General features: G+C 39.5%; 3 protein-coding genes across 5 annotated transcripts; 2 read left to right on the top strand and 1 right to left on the bottom strand.

Annotated features, from left to right (window-relative positions):
• The first annotated feature begins 201 nt into the window (after positions 1–201).
• Positions 202–2,886, top strand: LOC113686099 (uncharacterized). The gene is made up of 3 exons (XM_027203702.2): positions 202–439; positions 1,163–1,252; positions 1,961–2,886. The coding sequence occupies exons 1-3, from the start codon at positions 340–342 to the stop codon at positions 2,266–2,268; spliced, it is 498 nt and encodes a 165-aa protein (XP_027059503.2). The 5' UTR covers positions 202–339; the 3' UTR covers positions 2,269–2,886.
• Positions 1,763–4,332, bottom strand: LOC113686109 (trafficking protein particle complex subunit 4-like). The gene is made up of 5 exons (XM_089208472.1): positions 4,139–4,332; positions 3,893–4,067; positions 3,492–3,595; positions 2,916–3,042; positions 1,763–2,632 (listed from the first exon to the last, which is right to left on the bottom strand). Exons 1-5 carry the CDS (start codon positions 4,308–4,310, stop codon positions 2,545–2,547), a joined length of 666 nt encoding a protein of 221 aa, XP_089064598.1. The 5' UTR covers positions 4,311–4,332; the 3' UTR covers positions 1,763–2,544.
• LOC113686102 (dynein axonemal assembly factor 8) lies at positions 4,333–17,914 on the top strand. Of its 3 annotated transcripts, none has more exons than XR_016187337.1 (13): positions 4,333–4,633; positions 5,670–5,873; positions 6,433–7,035; positions 7,457–7,521; positions 8,047–8,782; positions 8,885–9,680; positions 10,118–11,826; positions 12,490–12,679; positions 13,061–13,155; positions 13,595–13,942; positions 14,630–14,715; positions 15,052–15,621; positions 16,623–17,784. XR_016187337.1 is itself a non-coding variant. In XM_089208424.1 (13 exons), exons 1-13 carry the CDS (start codon positions 4,451–4,453, stop codon positions 16,698–16,700), a joined length of 5,163 nt encoding a protein of 1,720 aa, XP_089064550.1. In that variant the 5' UTR covers positions 4,333–4,450; the 3' UTR covers positions 16,701–17,914. The 3 variants fall into 3 exon arrangements, 2 of the variants coding, with proteins under 2 accessions (XP_089064550.1, XP_089064551.1); XM_089208424.1 differs by having other exon boundaries at positions 15,552–15,621; positions 16,623–17,914; XM_089208425.1 differs by having other exon boundaries at positions 4,339–4,633; positions 5,673–5,873; positions 15,552–15,621; positions 16,623–17,914.
• The last annotated feature ends 169 nt before the right edge of the window (positions 17,915–18,083 follow it).

Genomic DNA, 18,083 nt, shown 5'->3' with positions numbered 1-18,083 from the left:
CCCCTTCCATATCATCAGCTTAAAAGGACTACATTTTAAACAATTTTTATGGCACTTGACTGCATACTAAAGGAAATAAGCAGAAAAGGGTTGATGCAGGTTTTAATCAAGTGTCATCAAACTGGGCACAAAGTGTACTTATCATGGCTGATCAGAATGAAAGAAGACATTGCAAGGAATCAGCAAGATGCTGATGTGTGTAAAAATATAGGTGACTAAGCAAGTTGTAATGGGTTTCAGCTACCCCTCAGATTGGTCAAGATTTTCCTTAAGGTTAACTGATAGAATACATATTCCTTTTGACTCTCAATTGAAACTTGCTCTGTTGCTGCATACCTTATGAAGAATATTGAGTTATGTTTAAAATGCCTGATATCCTTTTTTACATCCATACAGATTATGACAATTGCAGCCATGGAGCCAGTGCAACCTGGAGATGGTAAGAAAACATTTTGAAATGTCTTTAACCCTTTAACTCCCATGAGTGACCAAGAGAGAATTTCTCCTTATAATATCAACACAATGTCAACTAGATAAGTGATGGGAATAAAGAAAAATATCAATTGGGGGATAATTAGTTGATCCCATACTAAATTCTCTGAACTAATATTGAAAGAACTGTATGGTTGACAGTAAGGAGAATTACAAAATTTATCTGGGAGTTAATGGGTTAATGTATCTAGCCAGAGTTAAAGAAATTATGCATAAGAGATTTCAAAGACATTGCATCCTGAACTAGGAAATGAAAATTGTGAATGAGAAATCTCAAGTTCTTTTTCAAACTTTCCTCCAGACGTTTTTGGCTCAGCCTTGAGATAAAGCACTTTTAAATTCATTTTCAAATTAACCAAATAGAGTCTAACTATTGTAAATCATTTGTTGAGTGACAAGTAAATAAATGTTTCACTTAAGCTCAGGCATTGATTTTCTCATTTTGGTGTGCATGAAATGTATTTACCAAGACTATCTGTGAAACTGGATTAAATTCTGGGGAGGGGGTGGGGATAGGCTGTAATGAACTAGCACCCCATCCAGGGGCAATAGACATACTCCTTGTCACTATATGCTATGGAAGGCAGGGTGTGCGCCAAGGATGTGCCGCCTGATCTTTGAGTGGCCACAATTTCATTATTAAAAACATGTTGCATGATTTGATGCACAGGGGAGGCTTCATCACCAGATTACAGTCAGATATACACCTTGCTAAGTAGAGTGATGCGAGGTCAGCCACCTCCTGACCTCACCCCTCTTAGTAAGTAATGTTCTGAATAAATATAATTTTAGGCCATACCTAAGGAATACCGGTACATCCCCAACCTTAGAAAAGTCTATCATGTACAAATCTTATACATAGAGCTAGCTCCTCGGGTTGTGTTCTTTAATAAGGTTTTTTATTCATTCAGTTTTCTACTTCATCTAGGGCTGTTAATGAGAAAATGCCAAGGACACTCCTGACAAATTGTTGAGGAATTATGTGTTATGGACTGACAGACTATTGTGCTGTAAATACCCCCAATAATTTCACGGAGTTTCAGGCTTATTTTTAAGTACTCCACTCTTAGAACTGAAGACTTGCTCTGGGTTTTCATTTTTAGAGGAAGTTAGCACTTTTCTATCTTGCACTTTGTCCTCATTTTTTGAGCAACAACAACACTTACATACTTTGAGCTCAACGTTTGTCCCAGAATTGACAAGAATTATTCGCTGCATACTAAGAAGTGCTTGAGATGTTTCTAAATCCATAGCTTTTGTGTTCAACTCATTTACTTTAAATTGTTGATTTTATTTTTATTTGTCTACATAACCTTGTAGCTCTCAATAACATTCTCATATGAACAACTTTTTCATTCACCATCACACACAGGATTCTGAACAAAGACTCATTTATGTTTACATTCTTGACCCCAAATGTAAAACTCTAATCAATATAATGAGTCTTTTCCTTCTTTTTTCACTGCAGGTGCCCGAGTTATCTTGGACTTGATGGCAGACCTTGATCGTCGTCTTGCAGGTCATGACATTAGTAGCCAAGTAAACTTTATCACTAACAAGTACAAAGAAGTGATGCAGAGTCAGGATACTGCCTTATCTTCAGAGCAGACACAAGTTCCTTCAGGTCAAGCTGAAGCAGCATGCAGCACCTCTGATCCAGGTCCCAGTAGTTCTGGCAAACCAAAGACACCACTGTCTTCTCTAAACCCCTTGAATGTTCCAGTAAAATTACTTAATCTGAAGAAATCAACTCCAGTTTCCAGCTCACAGTCATAATCAGTTGAAGTAAATATGTAAAAACTATGTAGCTTTTAAACTCTTCAGACATTTTTGTCTATTATACTCTAAGGTTCTCAAACAACAATTATTTCTGACAAATACTTTATGTTCTCTCCTTCAATACTCAATGAGTGGTGAGGCATTTCAGTTCATGTAATTGTATTGAATCCATTTCTTTCAATTTGATTATTGATTTCAAATTCAATTTGAAATTTGTTGTCTCACTAGTTCGACAATTTCATACACTCCATCCCTTTCTTGGTGGGGTGTTGTTTAAGCTAAGGAAGGATTACTTGAATAAAGATTTGATTTCTCAGATTGTTCTAAGGCTTTCTGTAGGTTGGTATCAAATAGTTCACACCTGCAAGAAGAGAGACAGTAATACGTAAGCCTCTAGGTTACCCTAATCACATTTTTTTTAAAATTGAGTTTTGTAGATACTTAATTTCGAGGGTAGGCAATTGAATATTTTACACGCTTCATACTTACAAAGAGATCTTGGTTAATAAGAAAAGAAAACTTCAGAATGTGTGACAAGAGTAAGATGATACTTTTCCTGGAAAAAGGCTAATAAAAAATATAATTTTTTGGCTCTTATGCTAAGTTATGGTGCAACACTGTCCATTCTTTACTGGCAATTGTACCTTATTGGCATGTCCAGTGAGTAGAATGGGTTCTTCAAGGCAAAGTCTGAATACAGCTCATAAATTTTTTTGAGGAAAATATCCATTCCAAGTTGTTTTGGGTCTGTTAATACAATGAACTTCAAGCCTGTAGGGAGTTCACAGAGAATGAGTAATAATAAGATGTATTCAATTGCAATCAAAAGATAAAATAGGCAAACCCAGCCCTCTTGCAGCTTTCTCTTACATAAGGGAGTTGTGGGGAGGGGGGGCTAATAAGAAGAAGAGAGGAGAGATCTGTGAACAAGATTGAAGACTTCCTCTAAGAACAGGCCCCGGTTCTTCGATGGGTGGATAACGAATTATCTGCTGAATAAATCGCTATTCAGAGGATAAACCAAAAAAAAAACATAATACACTATCCAATGGATATAGATTTATCCAGTGATTAGCATTATCTACTCTTTGAACAAATGAAGCCAGGTCCCTAAACTGCATCATTTCCTTCATTGGTTTACATGGGGCATGGAGACTGTTGTTAACACTAGTGTTGAGGGTAGATAAACTTATTTGTTGTCAATTGGCCTTCAAACTCACCTGTGTGTGTCTGATAACAATGGAGTTTAAATGAATCAGCTTCTAAGACTTCAATTCCAGAAGATCTCTGTTCTGGGGACAGCTTTGCAGAGATTGCATAAAGCCTGTTTGTGATCAGAGGTAAACATCTTAAACACCCTGTTTGCACACAGATTTTGTTCAAGAATGAACCCTTACAAGTGAAAGATACTGCCACTAAATTGGCCATCCATTCTTCCTTCTACCCTCTGATGCCCTCCCACCCCTCCCTCTTTCTGCAGCCCCTCTCCCCCCCCCCCTCCCTACTCTAGATCTGCTCACTGATCCCTTACGTTCTCAAAACAGCGGGAACGTGATCTAAGATTCGTTCTCATGAAATTAGTTAGTTTTTCACATGTGTTTTCAGGACTTGAATAACTTACGGATGAAACATGCTTGCTAACATGATCCGTTCATTTGTTGTCAATTTTGGACGACCAAACTTCAAGGATATTGGGTAGTTATCTTGGTTTTTTATGACTTCCATTGCCTCTCTTCCGTCGGGCAAGCGTTTCCCTGTTACAGGTTCACCGTTTATTGCCAGCAAAGCATGGCCAACTAACAGAAAAGAGTATTTCATTAGCAGTGGTTTAAAAAAAGCGAGACAAGGTGAAGGAAAAAATCATTACCTTTTATGCCATCTCTTTCACCAAATATTACGACCAACTTATCATCTTCGCGAAGCATAATATCTAAAGGGTAGCTAAATGTCTTTTCCACCTCGCTTTTGGGTGTAAAATGATCATAATGATAAATAAGTCCTCCTGCTCGATTTAGAATGTATACACTAAAGATCGCCATCTTGAATGACGAGTGAAGGCCTGGCGACAGTTTGAGCCTAAAATGGCGTCAGACTTCTTCCAAGCTGTGAAACCTCTCTTGTGTCATTGTGCTTTTTCTAGGAAATAGACCGACTGCTAGGGTGCTGCCTTTGATAAAACATGTGGAAGCCAGAAGAGTCTGCTTCCAGTAGCGACGAAAGCTTTGAGGAAGAAGTTTCCGTGAGGAATTCAGGAAACTTTGAGGCAGGCGCTGGTGCATGTAAACTCAAGTCGGTGTTTGAAAATATTTTTGCCGATATTCAAGCCAGTATTCCCACCTTAGAATTGGAAAATTCCTCGGAGGTAAATTAGAAGTAAATTCAATGTATAAAATAGCTCTTGGTCTTGGAAAATTAAAGAAAAAATTCCAGGTCTTGATATGTGAGGTGAAACAAAAAATTTGAAAAAAATTATCGTTCGTTGCTTAGGCAACATTAAACAAGCTTACTAGCGGCAAAATAGTAGAGACAGAATCGTACTTTTTTACGGTTAGGGCATCGAAAATGTCAATGATTCCATAGACTATCAGGATTTTTTGTTGGTAATAAGTCGTGTAATGATACGCTAACTGTAAATCCTCCCCAATGTGCGTCATATTCTTGTTCTCCTGATAATTACTTCATTGGACAAAGCGGGCCCAGATTTCTCACCCGTTGTGGGAGGAACTCTAAAATATAACTCGAGGGACTGATCTCTTGAGGGATTCCTCCATGAAGAAATGACTTTGATAATTGTAATTGTCTTTCTCTCTAAGAGTTAATTTGAAGATTGTGAGCAATTATCACTCATAGAAATCGGAGGGAATAATCTTACTGAATTAGTATAAATCACCAAATAATTCAAAACCTAGCAATAAGAGAGATTCATGTTTTTGTTTTATTTTGTTTACAAGCACACATTGTTTGGCTACTCATTAAACTCACTAAATATCAAGGAATAGATGGTGAGAAGCTTAGCCAATAAGATTGCAGCATTGTGATAGATCACCACTAGATTTATACTTTCTCTAAACTTAGATAATTATTTTATCTCTCAGATAGAATGTGCACTTTTATTAGTCAATGTAGTATTCCACAGTAAGGCTCCTTAAATTTTAAAGTTTGTTTACATTGAAATCTACCCCTCTAGAACCCAGAGATGTAATAAAGATCATACTAACATTGTTTATAAGTTTCAGAACCTCATAGGTTTTTTTTTTTTTTTGGGGGGGGGGGGCAAAAAAAGGTATTGTGCAACTAACTGTCTGTCTTACTCAGTAAGAGGTACATGCCACATACATAGAATGATTCACTTTGTTAGTGCTATTTAACCTAATTCATAAGTTGCATTTTTATTCAAGGAGAGTGATGATGATGATGAAGAACCCCTTTTGTACACAAGAGAAGCACGACCTTTGTCACCAAATATTTCTTTCAAAACAAACTTCCCCAGTGGTAAGGTTGATCATGCTACTGATCCAGCAAGTCCATCAGACAGTGGACTGTTCCTTGTCAGCCCTGAAGGGCAAATGTCAAATGCCTCATCACCCTCAGATGGTGACCAGGTTTGTTGTTTGATAACAATGATTTATGATAAAACAAAAATTTTAGAAATCACAATGATAACAATTTTGGCTATCATTCCTGGCCTGAAACGCTGGCAGAGGTTGTGAAAGTCAACATAAATGCCTTTCAAATGTTTGACTTCTGGTGTTGTTGTTGTTTCCTTTCTTCAGATTAGATTTCTCTTTCTCTCCCTCTATTTTTCTTACATGAGGCAGACAGATCTTTTGGTGTTGTAATTGAATGTGTGGCAGCTATACATATTACAGGAAGTTGATAGTTGTAGAGAGTTTCTAAAGCTGATGCTTCAAATGTTTCCCCTTTCTCATGGGCTCTGATGAAGGGCTAATGCTTGAAATGTAGTGAAGTTCAGAAACTCTCTATTGGGGTCAATTTACATTTATCAAGTTGAACACAGTTGATAAAACCAAATTACTTTGCAATACCCTTTACCCCCCCTTCTCCCAAGTAATGCAGCACCATAGTTTCTTTGGAAACTTACCCCCTTTTAGATATTGCTGGCCTGTATTAAACTAACTTAACCTTTGGTGTCTCTTTCAGGATAGTATTGAATTTCTGAGCAGTTCTCCAGCACTTCTTCCTTCTACTCTTCCAAACAAGTCATTCTCATCAAGCTCTACTCAAACAACAATAGACACTGATGATGGAAATCCAAATGAGCAGAAATCAATGCTGTTAACATCATCTAGAAGCAGAAGCACTGGAGCTGATCCAATTGATCCAAGCCATGAATATAACCAGGAGACAGTTGAACTAAGTTTTGACCTCCTAGAGCACTTGAATCTTAGTGATTACCTTGAGCGCACCAATGAAGTTACTGTGCCTCCACTGTTTCCATCTACTCTCAGTGACAGTGACTTCAGTGACAATGCCGACAATAGCACAGACCTCATGGACGAGTTGATTAAACTGAGTAAAAAGCAGCAGAATGATGCTGCACCAACACCTTTAAGTCCCATTGATCATCATCCAAAAGGCCCAGCAGGGAGAGAGAAAAATACAGTGCATAGTGTTGGAGTAATGAGTAGCCCACCTGTGACATCTAAAGGAGCCACTGCTTCTTTAGATTCTTCTATTTCACATGGATCTAAAACCACAGTGTTCTTAGATTTAAGAAAACAGGAGGAAAAAGCTCCCCCTCAGGTCGGTCTGCTCATGTCATAAATTTGTGACACTTTCCTTCTGTTGCACTGGCCTGTGAAAGCAAACTAAGATTTTATTTTTGGGTCAGTGCATGTTGTACAATGCTGATGATGCTGATTCTTAGTTCCATGAGAAAATTTAACTTATTGCAATTTCTTAGAACTTAGGTTTTTGAGCAATCAATTGGCATCACCTTCAACGAACCCCAATAGCAATTTCAAACACCAGTTGGACATTAGACTAATTATTACCAATACAGACCTGGAGCTTTGTATTTATACTTGTGCTATGACTTCCAGGAATAGACAAGAAGAAATATCAACCACAAGTGAAATTATAGAATTTATGATCAAAGGGAATTTCATTTAACACTTTTGCATCCAATATTATTAAACTTATGCTAAAATATTTTTTTTTTCAGAGGAGTCAAGCATTGCCTGCATCAATATGCAGAATACTTGGAATCAGCAATGACAGGCAGTCAGAGTAAGTGAATGCCCAAAACTTTAATCAATTATTTTTTTTGTGTGTTTAATTAAAGAGTTCTAAAGACCTCATCTGTTTTTTCTGTGATGGTACTTAATTTAAAGCCTCCTTTTGTAATGAAAAAGAAAACTGAGTAACTGCCTCCTCCGGAAAACAGCATTTGTTTCTGAGATGAGCATCATCGTTCCTCTCCTTGATATTAACCTCTTATCTTCCCTAGATGTCATTCATAATTCTCTCTTCCTGTTACTGTACGTTTCCGTGTAAATTAGTGAGACAAAGTTGGCAAATAAGTTTTGCTGTTTGCATCACCTGTTTTCTGGAAAATGGTTTTAATGGAAAGAGAGGTGAAATGTTAAATTTAAAGGAAGAGGGGAAAAGAAGTTTCCTTCTTAAATACACACTGAGATGACCCATGGCAGGGCTCAAGTCCACGCCTTTCTATCTAGCATGCCTGTCATTAGACCAGGAAATTTTCCACTTCAATTTAGAACTGTAGTGTAACATTAACCTCTGTGCTTTAAGTTCATCTAGTGGCTCAGATGAAGATGACGACCATCAATCATGGCAGAATCAGAGACGAAAAGCTAAAGAGGCCTCCCTGTCGTGTTCAAGACAGAACAATGGTAATTTTGTTCAGAAGAAACCACCAGAGAGGCTGAAAATTGCTTTGGACGAAATTAAACCTGGGCAGAGCGACAGGGATGACATGTCAAACGAAAAAGTCACAGACGAACCAATTTCACAGCAAGTGAATTGTAGTGAGAAACGAAGTGGACAGACAGCGATAAAGCGTGGTACATTAATCACCATGCAAGATGAAAAGCTAGATTTGATTAACAAAGCTGACATGTCTACAAGTCAAAGAACATACACAGTCAAGCATGCTTTAGGAGCTGCGTCTCAAGTAGATACAGACAGACTTGTAAATGATGGCGTCTTTATAGGAGACGACACAACACCAGAAAAAGACTATAATTTATCATCACCTGAGGAGAGAGACAGTGCTATTTTGAGTGAGATGTCTTCTCCAATCAAGAGAGATCTTTTGCAGAGTATCCAAAACGAGGTAAAAAAGGATTTAAGCTCTGCCGTGGGTACCGAGATTAAGAAAAACAACGTGAAACACAAGCAAGTGTTGACTGACGAAGAGAGAGCTAGAAGACAAAGACTTCATAAGAGTTTACAAAATTTGAAACCACAGCTGTCTTCTCACAAGCATCACCCTGTCGCTCCTTGCACACCAGTGCTCTTTCATGAGGTAACTTGTCATCTTGAAGGAGTCACATAACCGTGTTTTCAGTCAGGCTTTAGAAAATTCTGTATTTTTCATTATTTTAAGATTTGCACTCTTTCCTTTCAGGAAGCCTCTTACGAAAACCATTTGCAGAGTCTACCAAACGTTGATGCAGATGCATCATATCTCCTGCTGACTGCCAAGCTTTCAAGCTGTGGTGAGCTGAGTGTTATTCGCCAGGGAGTGAGAGGAGCCGTCTGCTCGGATACACACTGCTTCTCACACCTAATAGCTTGGCTTGCGTGTTTGGTTAGTCCCGTTATGAACACTACAGACTATGCCGAGATCTGCGGAGCACCATTCTATGTTGTTAGCTTGCAGCAAAGTTGGCACGAGGGACAGCTGAAGGTTGATGTCGGTATTATAAGTCGAACTGAGAATGGAGATTTTTTAAGTGCGCAGCACGCAAACGGGAAACTTAAAATGAAAGCGAACAATTCTTTTAGGCACGCAGTAAGTAAGTTCCTCTCCACAAATACGCTTCAAAGTGTGTACAATCGCCTGTTGGAGCACACGCCCTGTTTGCCTCAACATCTGAAAGAGACGCAAATCAGCAAGAAGAATTTATCAACATCGTTGACTGTAAATCCTGATCCTGAGACCATGTGGCGTGTGTTTGGAGCCAAACCTGGCTTCTTTTGGCAGACCATGGAGATGGACGATGCACCTGTAGACGACAAAACTGGTGAGAGATTGTTTCAAGGACCAGAAATACACAATGCATTTATGCTTATGCACTCTGCTGTGTTCCGCCAGCCCTTTTGCTTGCTCGATGTGCTGATTCGCGCTCGCTGCAATGCTCTGGACATTGCTGGTATCAGATTGGTGTACCCACAGAACGAAGTGCTTGAGGAGAAACCAGGTAGGTGATAGTGTTTTACTGCAGCATATTAGCGTTTTGTCCCAACTTTCCCACAATTTTGAACGTCTTACCGTGATCAAAAGTCACGTATTCCTTAACCCATCACCATGCACTCAAACCAGTTATATAGTTCGCAACCCTCTCATAACATAAACCTTTGTGTGTTTTTTATTGTTATCATTTTTTGATAAGCTTGTTACGGTGTGGTTTAAAGGTTTGGATCTTTTCCATAGGCTTTATTCGAAGTAAGCAGTGACACTATAAATTGGCGCTATTGTTACCATAGTTCACCGGTGTAACAAAATCCGTTTTGCTACCAACAACGATTGATTTCTTGCTTAGAAAGACATTCTCTTTTATTCTTACGCGTCTTTTTTTGTTTTGTTTTGTTTTGGTTTTTTTGTTTGTTTGTTTTTTCTTTGGACTCTTTGTCGCAGCGCATGGATTTCACCTCCCAAACGACTTATTACAGGATGGAGTTTATACCAGTTCCCAAATGCTCGTTCTGGTTCTCGCATTACGTGGGCCCCATGCTATCTTAAAGTGGCAAGACGAGGTGGGGCCTGTAGATGCCAAATTAGCTCAACGAACAGACCCCAACTCATTACGAGCCGTGTACAATGGGGGGGCTAAGGAAGACCATCTATTTTGGTGCCCACGAAGTACACAAGGTGTTGTTACAGAACTATCCCGTTGGTTTGGCGGCCGTGTCCCGGATAGTGGTGTGATCAACATTGGTTGTAGAGAACGTTTTGTCACATATGACGAGAAACCTAAAGATTCCTCCTCCGGAAGAGCTCAAAATCACAACAGCCAGTTGTTGACGAGCTCACTTCACGGAACCTTCAGACCGCCGCCTTATTTCCTTACAGCCTCCACCGAAACCAGCATATTCCTATTCGTGTCACCAGCACTGCCTGTAAAATACCTCGGGAACGTCTTAAGCGCTTGCTTTGAGACTGGTTTTTGTACTCAAGGCATTAAACGCATTCATTTGAATGCAATGCGTCTCAGCGGGCTTGGACTCTCTCCGGAACAGCTCTCCTTGTTCTGTCGTGAGCGTGATAATCAGTCCTTAATACCAGTAGCTTCCACAGTGCTGTTACTCAGAAGGGAAAATGCATTACACCACTCACTGTCTGTGATTGAATCAATCGTTGTCTCTGTATCGCATTCCGACGTGTCTCAATCGTGTTTTTTAGCCGTTCCTTACAGTGATTCTTTGCTTAAGCAGCTCGGCGGACCCTTTTCTGTCACCCCTGATCCTGCAGTTTATCCCGTGGATCTGCTGAGGCACGCTTTTCATTCCAATCCCGAACTAGAGCAGGTTTGTGTCGTGACTCTATGGAAAGAGAAAGCTACTGTCTCAGCAGGGAAGATTCTGAGCGAGCTTCTGCTCATTAAAGAACCACAGGAAGGGTCAAATCCTAGCTGCGGTTTTGAACTCTTAGGGCTTAAGCTTCTCACTTCGTTGTCCATGCAGCACGCTAAGGAGTTTACGCCGTGTAAAATCGGAGACGCAATGTGGAAGAAAAGTCTCAAGATTCTGACATCCAGTCCAGCTTTAGTTCTAGCCCTCAGAGGTGTTAACGCATTTGTGCGGCTAAGGCGCTTTCTGGATTCTTATTCAGATTTGTCAAAGCAAAAACTTGCCAACGACAGCGTCCCCCTGGACGTACTCATGTCATGCACACCCGAACTTGCCTGTAGACAGCTATCAGTGATCTTCTTTGACAGGGAGCTCTTTTCTGATCAGTCCGCGCGGCGAAATCTTCACCTTCTTCCCCCTCCTCGTCGGGTAATCAACGGTCTCTGCAGCGGAAGTAGTGAGTCGTTAAACGAGGCGGACACGCGGGATTCTTCTGCCGAAAGGAAGGCAGAGAGCAGACGAGTGGGTCTCGGTAAGTCTCCTGGGAAAACGTCTCTTAGCAGTGTGGAGACTTTGTGCTACGCCGACACGTCTGTCGTTCAGAGTTTGCTAGAAAAGCCCTGCGTCATACCTACAGTGTGTGTGTTGAAGCCTCGAACTGCAAGTAAACACCTTGGTAAGGTGTTAAAGAGATTGGGTCAAGAAGGGTTCTCTGTGATTGCCTTGAAAATGATATCTCTTTCATCTAAAGACGTTTCCACACTAATGACTGAGAAGGTAAGGTCAACAAGACTGAGCTCGGTAAAGAAATAAAAAAGATTTTCGTCTTGTCACGAACGTGGGACAAGGAAAAAATTCTTGGTCCCCATGAGGAATCGAACCTCAGATCTTCGGACTCCGCGCTCCGAAGCTCTACCACTAAGCCACAGAGACTCTACGGTGAGCGAGGTCTATTACGAAGTTCATATGACACGCGTCCAGCATACTGCTAGGATCAGAAATGTCGGTAGTGTCATGTTTTGTAAATAGAATGAGAGAGATGGTAAGGTTTTAGCTCGGTAAAGAAATAGAGAAAGATGTTTCTCGTCTTGTCACGAGCGTGGAACAAAGAAAAAATTTCTAGTCCCCATGAGGTTCGATTCCTCGTGGGGTTCGTTTGCAGCACCAAACGGACCATAGTCCCCTTTACTTAAATGTGCTCTAGACTTGTCATAATCTGTTTTGTTTTCTCCTACGCTCGAACGAACGTGAGGGGAAAGAAAGCGAATAATTGACGGCGCCGAGCTAGGATTACAAAAAAAATTGGCGCGACACACCTGTCTCGTCAATTTTTCTCGTCTCAATCTCTTCTCGCCTACAGCACTCGCTCCATATCCAGGAAAAGACCGACTGTTTGTAATCTTACTGCTATCACTTTTAAAATCTATCGCATGATTTCAGGAAGAACTAGAACGTCACATAAGTCACATGACTTCTGGTCCTTCGGTGGTGCTATGTCTTCACCGTGAGAACGCTGTCGGGCGCCTTCTTGACGTACTCGGTCCCAGTGATGCTCGTGCTGCAAAGAAACAGTCTCAGTTCTATTTGAGGGGTTCGTTTGGTGAGGATTCGATTAAAAATGGCTTTTACGGTAAGGTCTTAAAAAAACTGGGCAAGTCTTTGGTGTACTGTGTTCATCAATTAATTTACTTTCCTCGAGAGATCATCAGCTTATGGTCTCTTGTTGTACTTTGTGCTGTGTTGTAATTAGTTGTGCTGTCTTTCCGCCTCTTTGTGGAAAAAACGTGGTTTGTTTTCTCTCCCTGCCAGTGAAAGGTTGATATTCATGGTTCAATTAGGCCAGACATAGCGAAATGTAATATCGGAAACATTCTTGCTTCGGAAGACCATCCTATACTCGAAGCAACTTCGGAGATATCTGCAAGATTTTAACCTTTCAAGTGAATGTCTGTTGTTTGTGAGGTTGAAGTAAAGGAACTGGCCTCGCTAATTTATTAATCGTGTGCCGTAGGATCTGAAACGTACGAGAAGGCGATCAGAGATATCAAGATTCTGTTTCCTGAAGGTGTTTGTTGTTCCCCCTCCGTTGACCTCAAGGCTGAGGAGGTATGTTCTTTCCTAAAGTAAACCATGGCCTTTAGGGATTACAAAACTCTGCTATACCCCCTGTTCGAGTAGAAACAGAAGTAATACACCTCGAGTGCATGATGGGTAAATTCACCCCTTCGATCCGTATTGTTTCAAAAAAGTTAAAATTTTACGAAGGGTACTTTTCATGATATTGTAGTTTTTGATACCTGAGGTTTTCCTTAACTTAACGTGAACAGGGCTGATTGAAACAATTCCTAGGACTCTTAATCTTTCTCCAAGTTTCTTTGTATCTAGCTAGAACAAATGCCTGACTCTTTTACGCTTCCCTACATGTGTTAAAGGGTGTAGTCTGTAAACGAGACTAACTCTTAATCTAAATCGAGTTCAACGTGCAAACCGTGAGACCACGACGTTGCACGCGCCAATTTTACTACCCTTGGACTTCTTCTTTTAGATTCCATGTCTAGCTCTAGATGAAGTTTTCAGCGTGACGGCCAATAGATCGCTCGTGAAACTCTCTACAGAAGAGCAGAGTAAGGTGGAAACCAGCCCGGGCATGACCCTCCTGCCGAGTTCTTTACTGGAGATCAACTGCTTGCTGTTATTGCCACAGCTGTTGGTTAGCCGTGCTCAGACAGGACGGCGGGGTAACATCAGTTACTCTGAGGTCATAGAGGCCTTGTTGACTGCAGGGTTTCACTTCATCGGGCTTCGTATGGTGCTCCTAGGAGTGGTTGAAGCAGCGGATTGTGCTAAGTTGTACAGTGGTTGCCTTCCCGAGGATTGGAAACCTCATCATTTAGTAGGAATTTTCGTCATTCTTGATAATTCTTATCTTTTTTATGTCAACTTTTTTTAATTTTGTCCGTGCCCTCGGTTTGGATCATGTGCATGATTTATGTTTGCGCATCATATTATCTTTTTATCCCAGGGCATTTTAACCTTAACCCTAACTTGCCATCCTGCTTTTCGCCTTTTGAAATTTGAATTTGCTGTAAATCCCTTGTTTTTCAATATTTCTTTCAGTTAGGATTTCAAACTGTATGACTATCTTAGCAATTGATTGGACTGAATTATTGGCTCTGATGTACAGCAGTATAACACTGTAAATGTTTTTCAAGAATTGGGGTTCCATGAATTTTCATCCATCTCCTCAAATCCTTATTTGGTTATTGATGTTTGGGCGGATAGAAATTTAATATTAAGGATGGTTAAAATAAGTAGAATTCCGAAATCTAAAGAGTATATCAAACGTAGACTTGAAGACTGATAGTTTGTTGTACAGTCTACAATGTTGAAGTGACAGGAAGTTTTTGCATACCGAATTGAGTGTATAGGAAATGGCTTGCTGCCATGCCCCTAAAAATGTCGGTAATTGTTGTGCCCTCGCTTGCTCAAACGAAAAAATAGAGATGAGTGCTTTTAAGTTAAGATACGTGTTCACTTTGTGTTTCAATGATTAGGCAATACTGAAGCTTACGTTTTACAGGCTGGTCAACTCTCCAAGTCACCCTGTCTTGTCATGGCTGTCTTGCGTGACGGTGCTGTCACCTGTTACGACTCTTTGTGTGACAGGTAGGCATGTCTTCTTGATGTCGATAAGTAAGAAAATAACACAAACAAGTCGATTTTCAAGACAATTTTTTTTTCATTAAAACTCTCAAATCCTCTTGTCTATTCCTCATACATAATCTTTGGGCAATTTGAGAGAATTCGAAATTACTTTTTTGGTTTCTTCATTCCCAAAACTTTCAAACAAAAATTTGAATCGATTTTTTTACAGAATATTTTTCTCTTAAATCAATTTGATGGCTTGACCAGTGGAGGCGTCTTGCCCACCAGTTACCCAAGGGCAGACTATCATATTGTTTGGTGTCAACTGTTTTGTGCATTTCCCACTTCTCATTTAAGTGCACCCGTCAAGAAAATGGTGTTCGTGGTATTCATTAGCGAAGAAAACCTGTCAAAGGCAAAAAACAGGAAAAACTGGGAAGTCCTCTTGTGATGTCTTCTCCGGTGTCAAACTTCGCCTCGGCGAAGTTTTTCCTCGACAATGTTCCTACATGTCAATTTGTCGGGATGTATTTGTAGTTTGTAAAGTCAGGTCAGGTGTAAATAAATTGACTCTGAGATCGCTTGTAGAGAGACATTAACGGCAAAATTTGTCACATTTCATTTTCCAAGCTAACTTAGTAATTCTTAAAATACTTCACCTTGATATTATTTAGTTTAAGTGTCACTATAGTGTTCGGATCTACTTTACGTACACAAAGACAAATAGGAAGATCATAACATCATGATCTTATGATCTTTTTCCGCGTTTTTCGTTCTTCAGTTTAGTGGAACTAACATGCAGGTATCACGACAATCTTACTTTTTCAACTCTAACATTCTTCTGTTGTCACTCCTAGCTCTCCGAAACTGAAATCGTTGTACGCAAATTCCGGAAAGTTCATGTTGGCAGGGAAGACGTTGAAAGAGGTTTGTTTTTAGAGAATTTCAAGAATGTACCACAATTTACCAACTCCCTCATAATCACTTTACCATTTTGTGTACAGAGATGGATTTATGCCACGAAGTAGCTTTGGGTTTCACTGAACTCTTTTAGATACATTACGCCATTTCATGTATTTCTGGGAGAGTTATTACTTCTGTCATTCATGTTTGCGATCGAAATATAGATGTTTCGTCTTCCTCTCTGACGTATGTTAAGGCCGGGTGATTTTAAACTCTATCTCTAGATTGCATGGAAAAATTATCCCAAAGATACGACATAAAATGCAGGAAAGATCAGGATCGTGATCGTTAAAAATGCAAAGTTCTTGCAAGAAAAAAAAAAAAAAAAAATATATATATAAGTGAAAGAATCAAAGAGGACGCATCGATTCTCTGTTCAGAACAGAGAATCGATGCGTCCTCTTTGATTCTTTCACTTATATATACTCAGCTTTGCTACCACAGCATTGAGCACTTTATGCCAAGGTAGACTCTACCCCCACATTTATACGTGTATATATAAATATATATATATATATATGTATAAAATGAAAACTACATTTGTATTGGGTATGGCGTGACAAATGAAAGTGTATCTGTCCATCTGTTTAATTCCTCTAACCACTAGGGGGCTTCGTTGCAATATTTCGTTTTAATTTCAGTTACGACGTGCGAAAATACCTTCAACTTGAGAGAGACTTTGGTAGTATTAAAAAAAAACAGTTAGACGCTGACATAAACAAAGAAGGAAAAAGAACGGCTTGGAAAGGAAAAGATTAGAGACGATTTCAAATGACGAACTGAACAATTTAAATCAAATCTTATGTTTCACAAACGTTTTTCTTTCATCGAAGACTAGAACCACTGGGCGCTTATTGTAGAAGGGAAATCAGTCTTAGCTATCGTAGACCTCTCGGGTTATGTTTCTCGTTGGATGATTAACTCTAAGACATAATCTATGGTTCTTTGTATTTTTATGTTTACAGGCTAAGCGCCTGGTGGAATGTTTCTTTGATCATCTGATTCCCAACAGAAAAGCCCGGATAGAGCTGGACGCTTCCTAATCTCCTCCTTTTTACAGACTGGATCAAGGGAAATTGTACAGATTACTACGAACGGATGACTTCGGTGGGAAAATTGATGCTAACTCGGACATTTTTTTCGGTATATTAGAGAGTAATAGATGAAGACGTAGCCTAAAAATATTTTCCGAATATCTACACTTTTACCTTGTGTTTCTTTTGAAATTAAGCCCATTTGGAAACAGTGGAAGTCGGGTGTTGATCAAATTAGAATTACTGTTCCTTTATATAAGAGGTTTGTAAAAGACTTCCGGTTAATTGTGGAGCGGATTCGTTGCATGGAGTCCTTGATGTTAACTCTGAAACTGAACTTCTTTTGCCTTTTGTTTTTTCTCTAAATGTAATTTTTTTATGGCTACGTGTAAGGCGTTAGTTTCCTCGCCAAAGTAAACAACCGCTCGCCCACCGACTTTTTCCGTACAGAGAAACAGGCAAAACATGTTGATGTTTCATTCCCATAACGTGAATGCGTGTTCTCTTTGCTGTATGTCTCAGCTCTCTCTGTATCCAAACATCTTCTTCTTCATCCTATTTTTTGCCTTTAGTGTGTACAATTCCTATGTGACGAGGCGGATTTAGGCTATGTTTGACGTGAGTCTGGTGTCTCCAACTTTAGATCATTCAAATGCCTATACGCTCTTGACTTGTACTTGAGCAAAGTTTGAAAAGTGTCTCCTGTTCTTTTGTGAGTAGATAATTTACTTTTTACCACAGTGACGAAGATACATTCTTGCGGTTTTCTTCTATCTTCTACGGGTCAGTTGGTTTCCAGGCGTCTGTTGAAGAATTAAGGAACTGCAGTGTGCCCACGACCCTCAATTAAATTATTTAAAATCACGCTTGTTCTCAAAGAGGAAATTTATTCATCATTGTCCGTGTGAAACCGTTTCAAAAGTTTACTTGGATTAGACTTAACTTTTGATAAGTTAAATTATTAAATTCATGCTTTTGCTACTTGAAGCGGACAGCTTTAAATTGATTTCCCTTTTTATACCTGACCATTTGTACATTTGACGTAATTGTAAAAACGCTGAAATAAATACCTAAAACGGGTAAGTTTATGACGTCTTTCTTTCGTAGTCTGAACTATTCTCAGGAAAAATTATTGTTACAAGCGCAAGTGATGGTGAATTATTGTTCTGTACTTACGTGTTTGTTCAGAATAAAAATATTGCTGGTGCCATTTAAATATAAAAGACATTCCTTTTTATGTTCTATTCTGGGATATTTTTGATAAGTATTTTGAACATCAGTGGAACGTTTTGAAATCCATAGCTTAATCGTTTGTCTCGCAATGTATAACCGTGACGAAAAGCGATCAATACATCAGCTAGCCTTGCTTTACATTAGAGACAAACTATTATA

This window comes from Pocillopora damicornis, chromosome 6 (assembly GCF_964200805.1).
Source record: "Pocillopora damicornis chromosome 6, jaPocDami1.2, whole genome shotgun sequence".
Classification (NCBI taxonomy): Eukaryota; Metazoa; Cnidaria; class Anthozoa; order Scleractinia; family Pocilloporidae; genus Pocillopora; species Pocillopora damicornis.
Note: the sequence above shows the minus strand (reverse complement) of the source record. Positions and strands in the feature narration are given on the sequence as shown.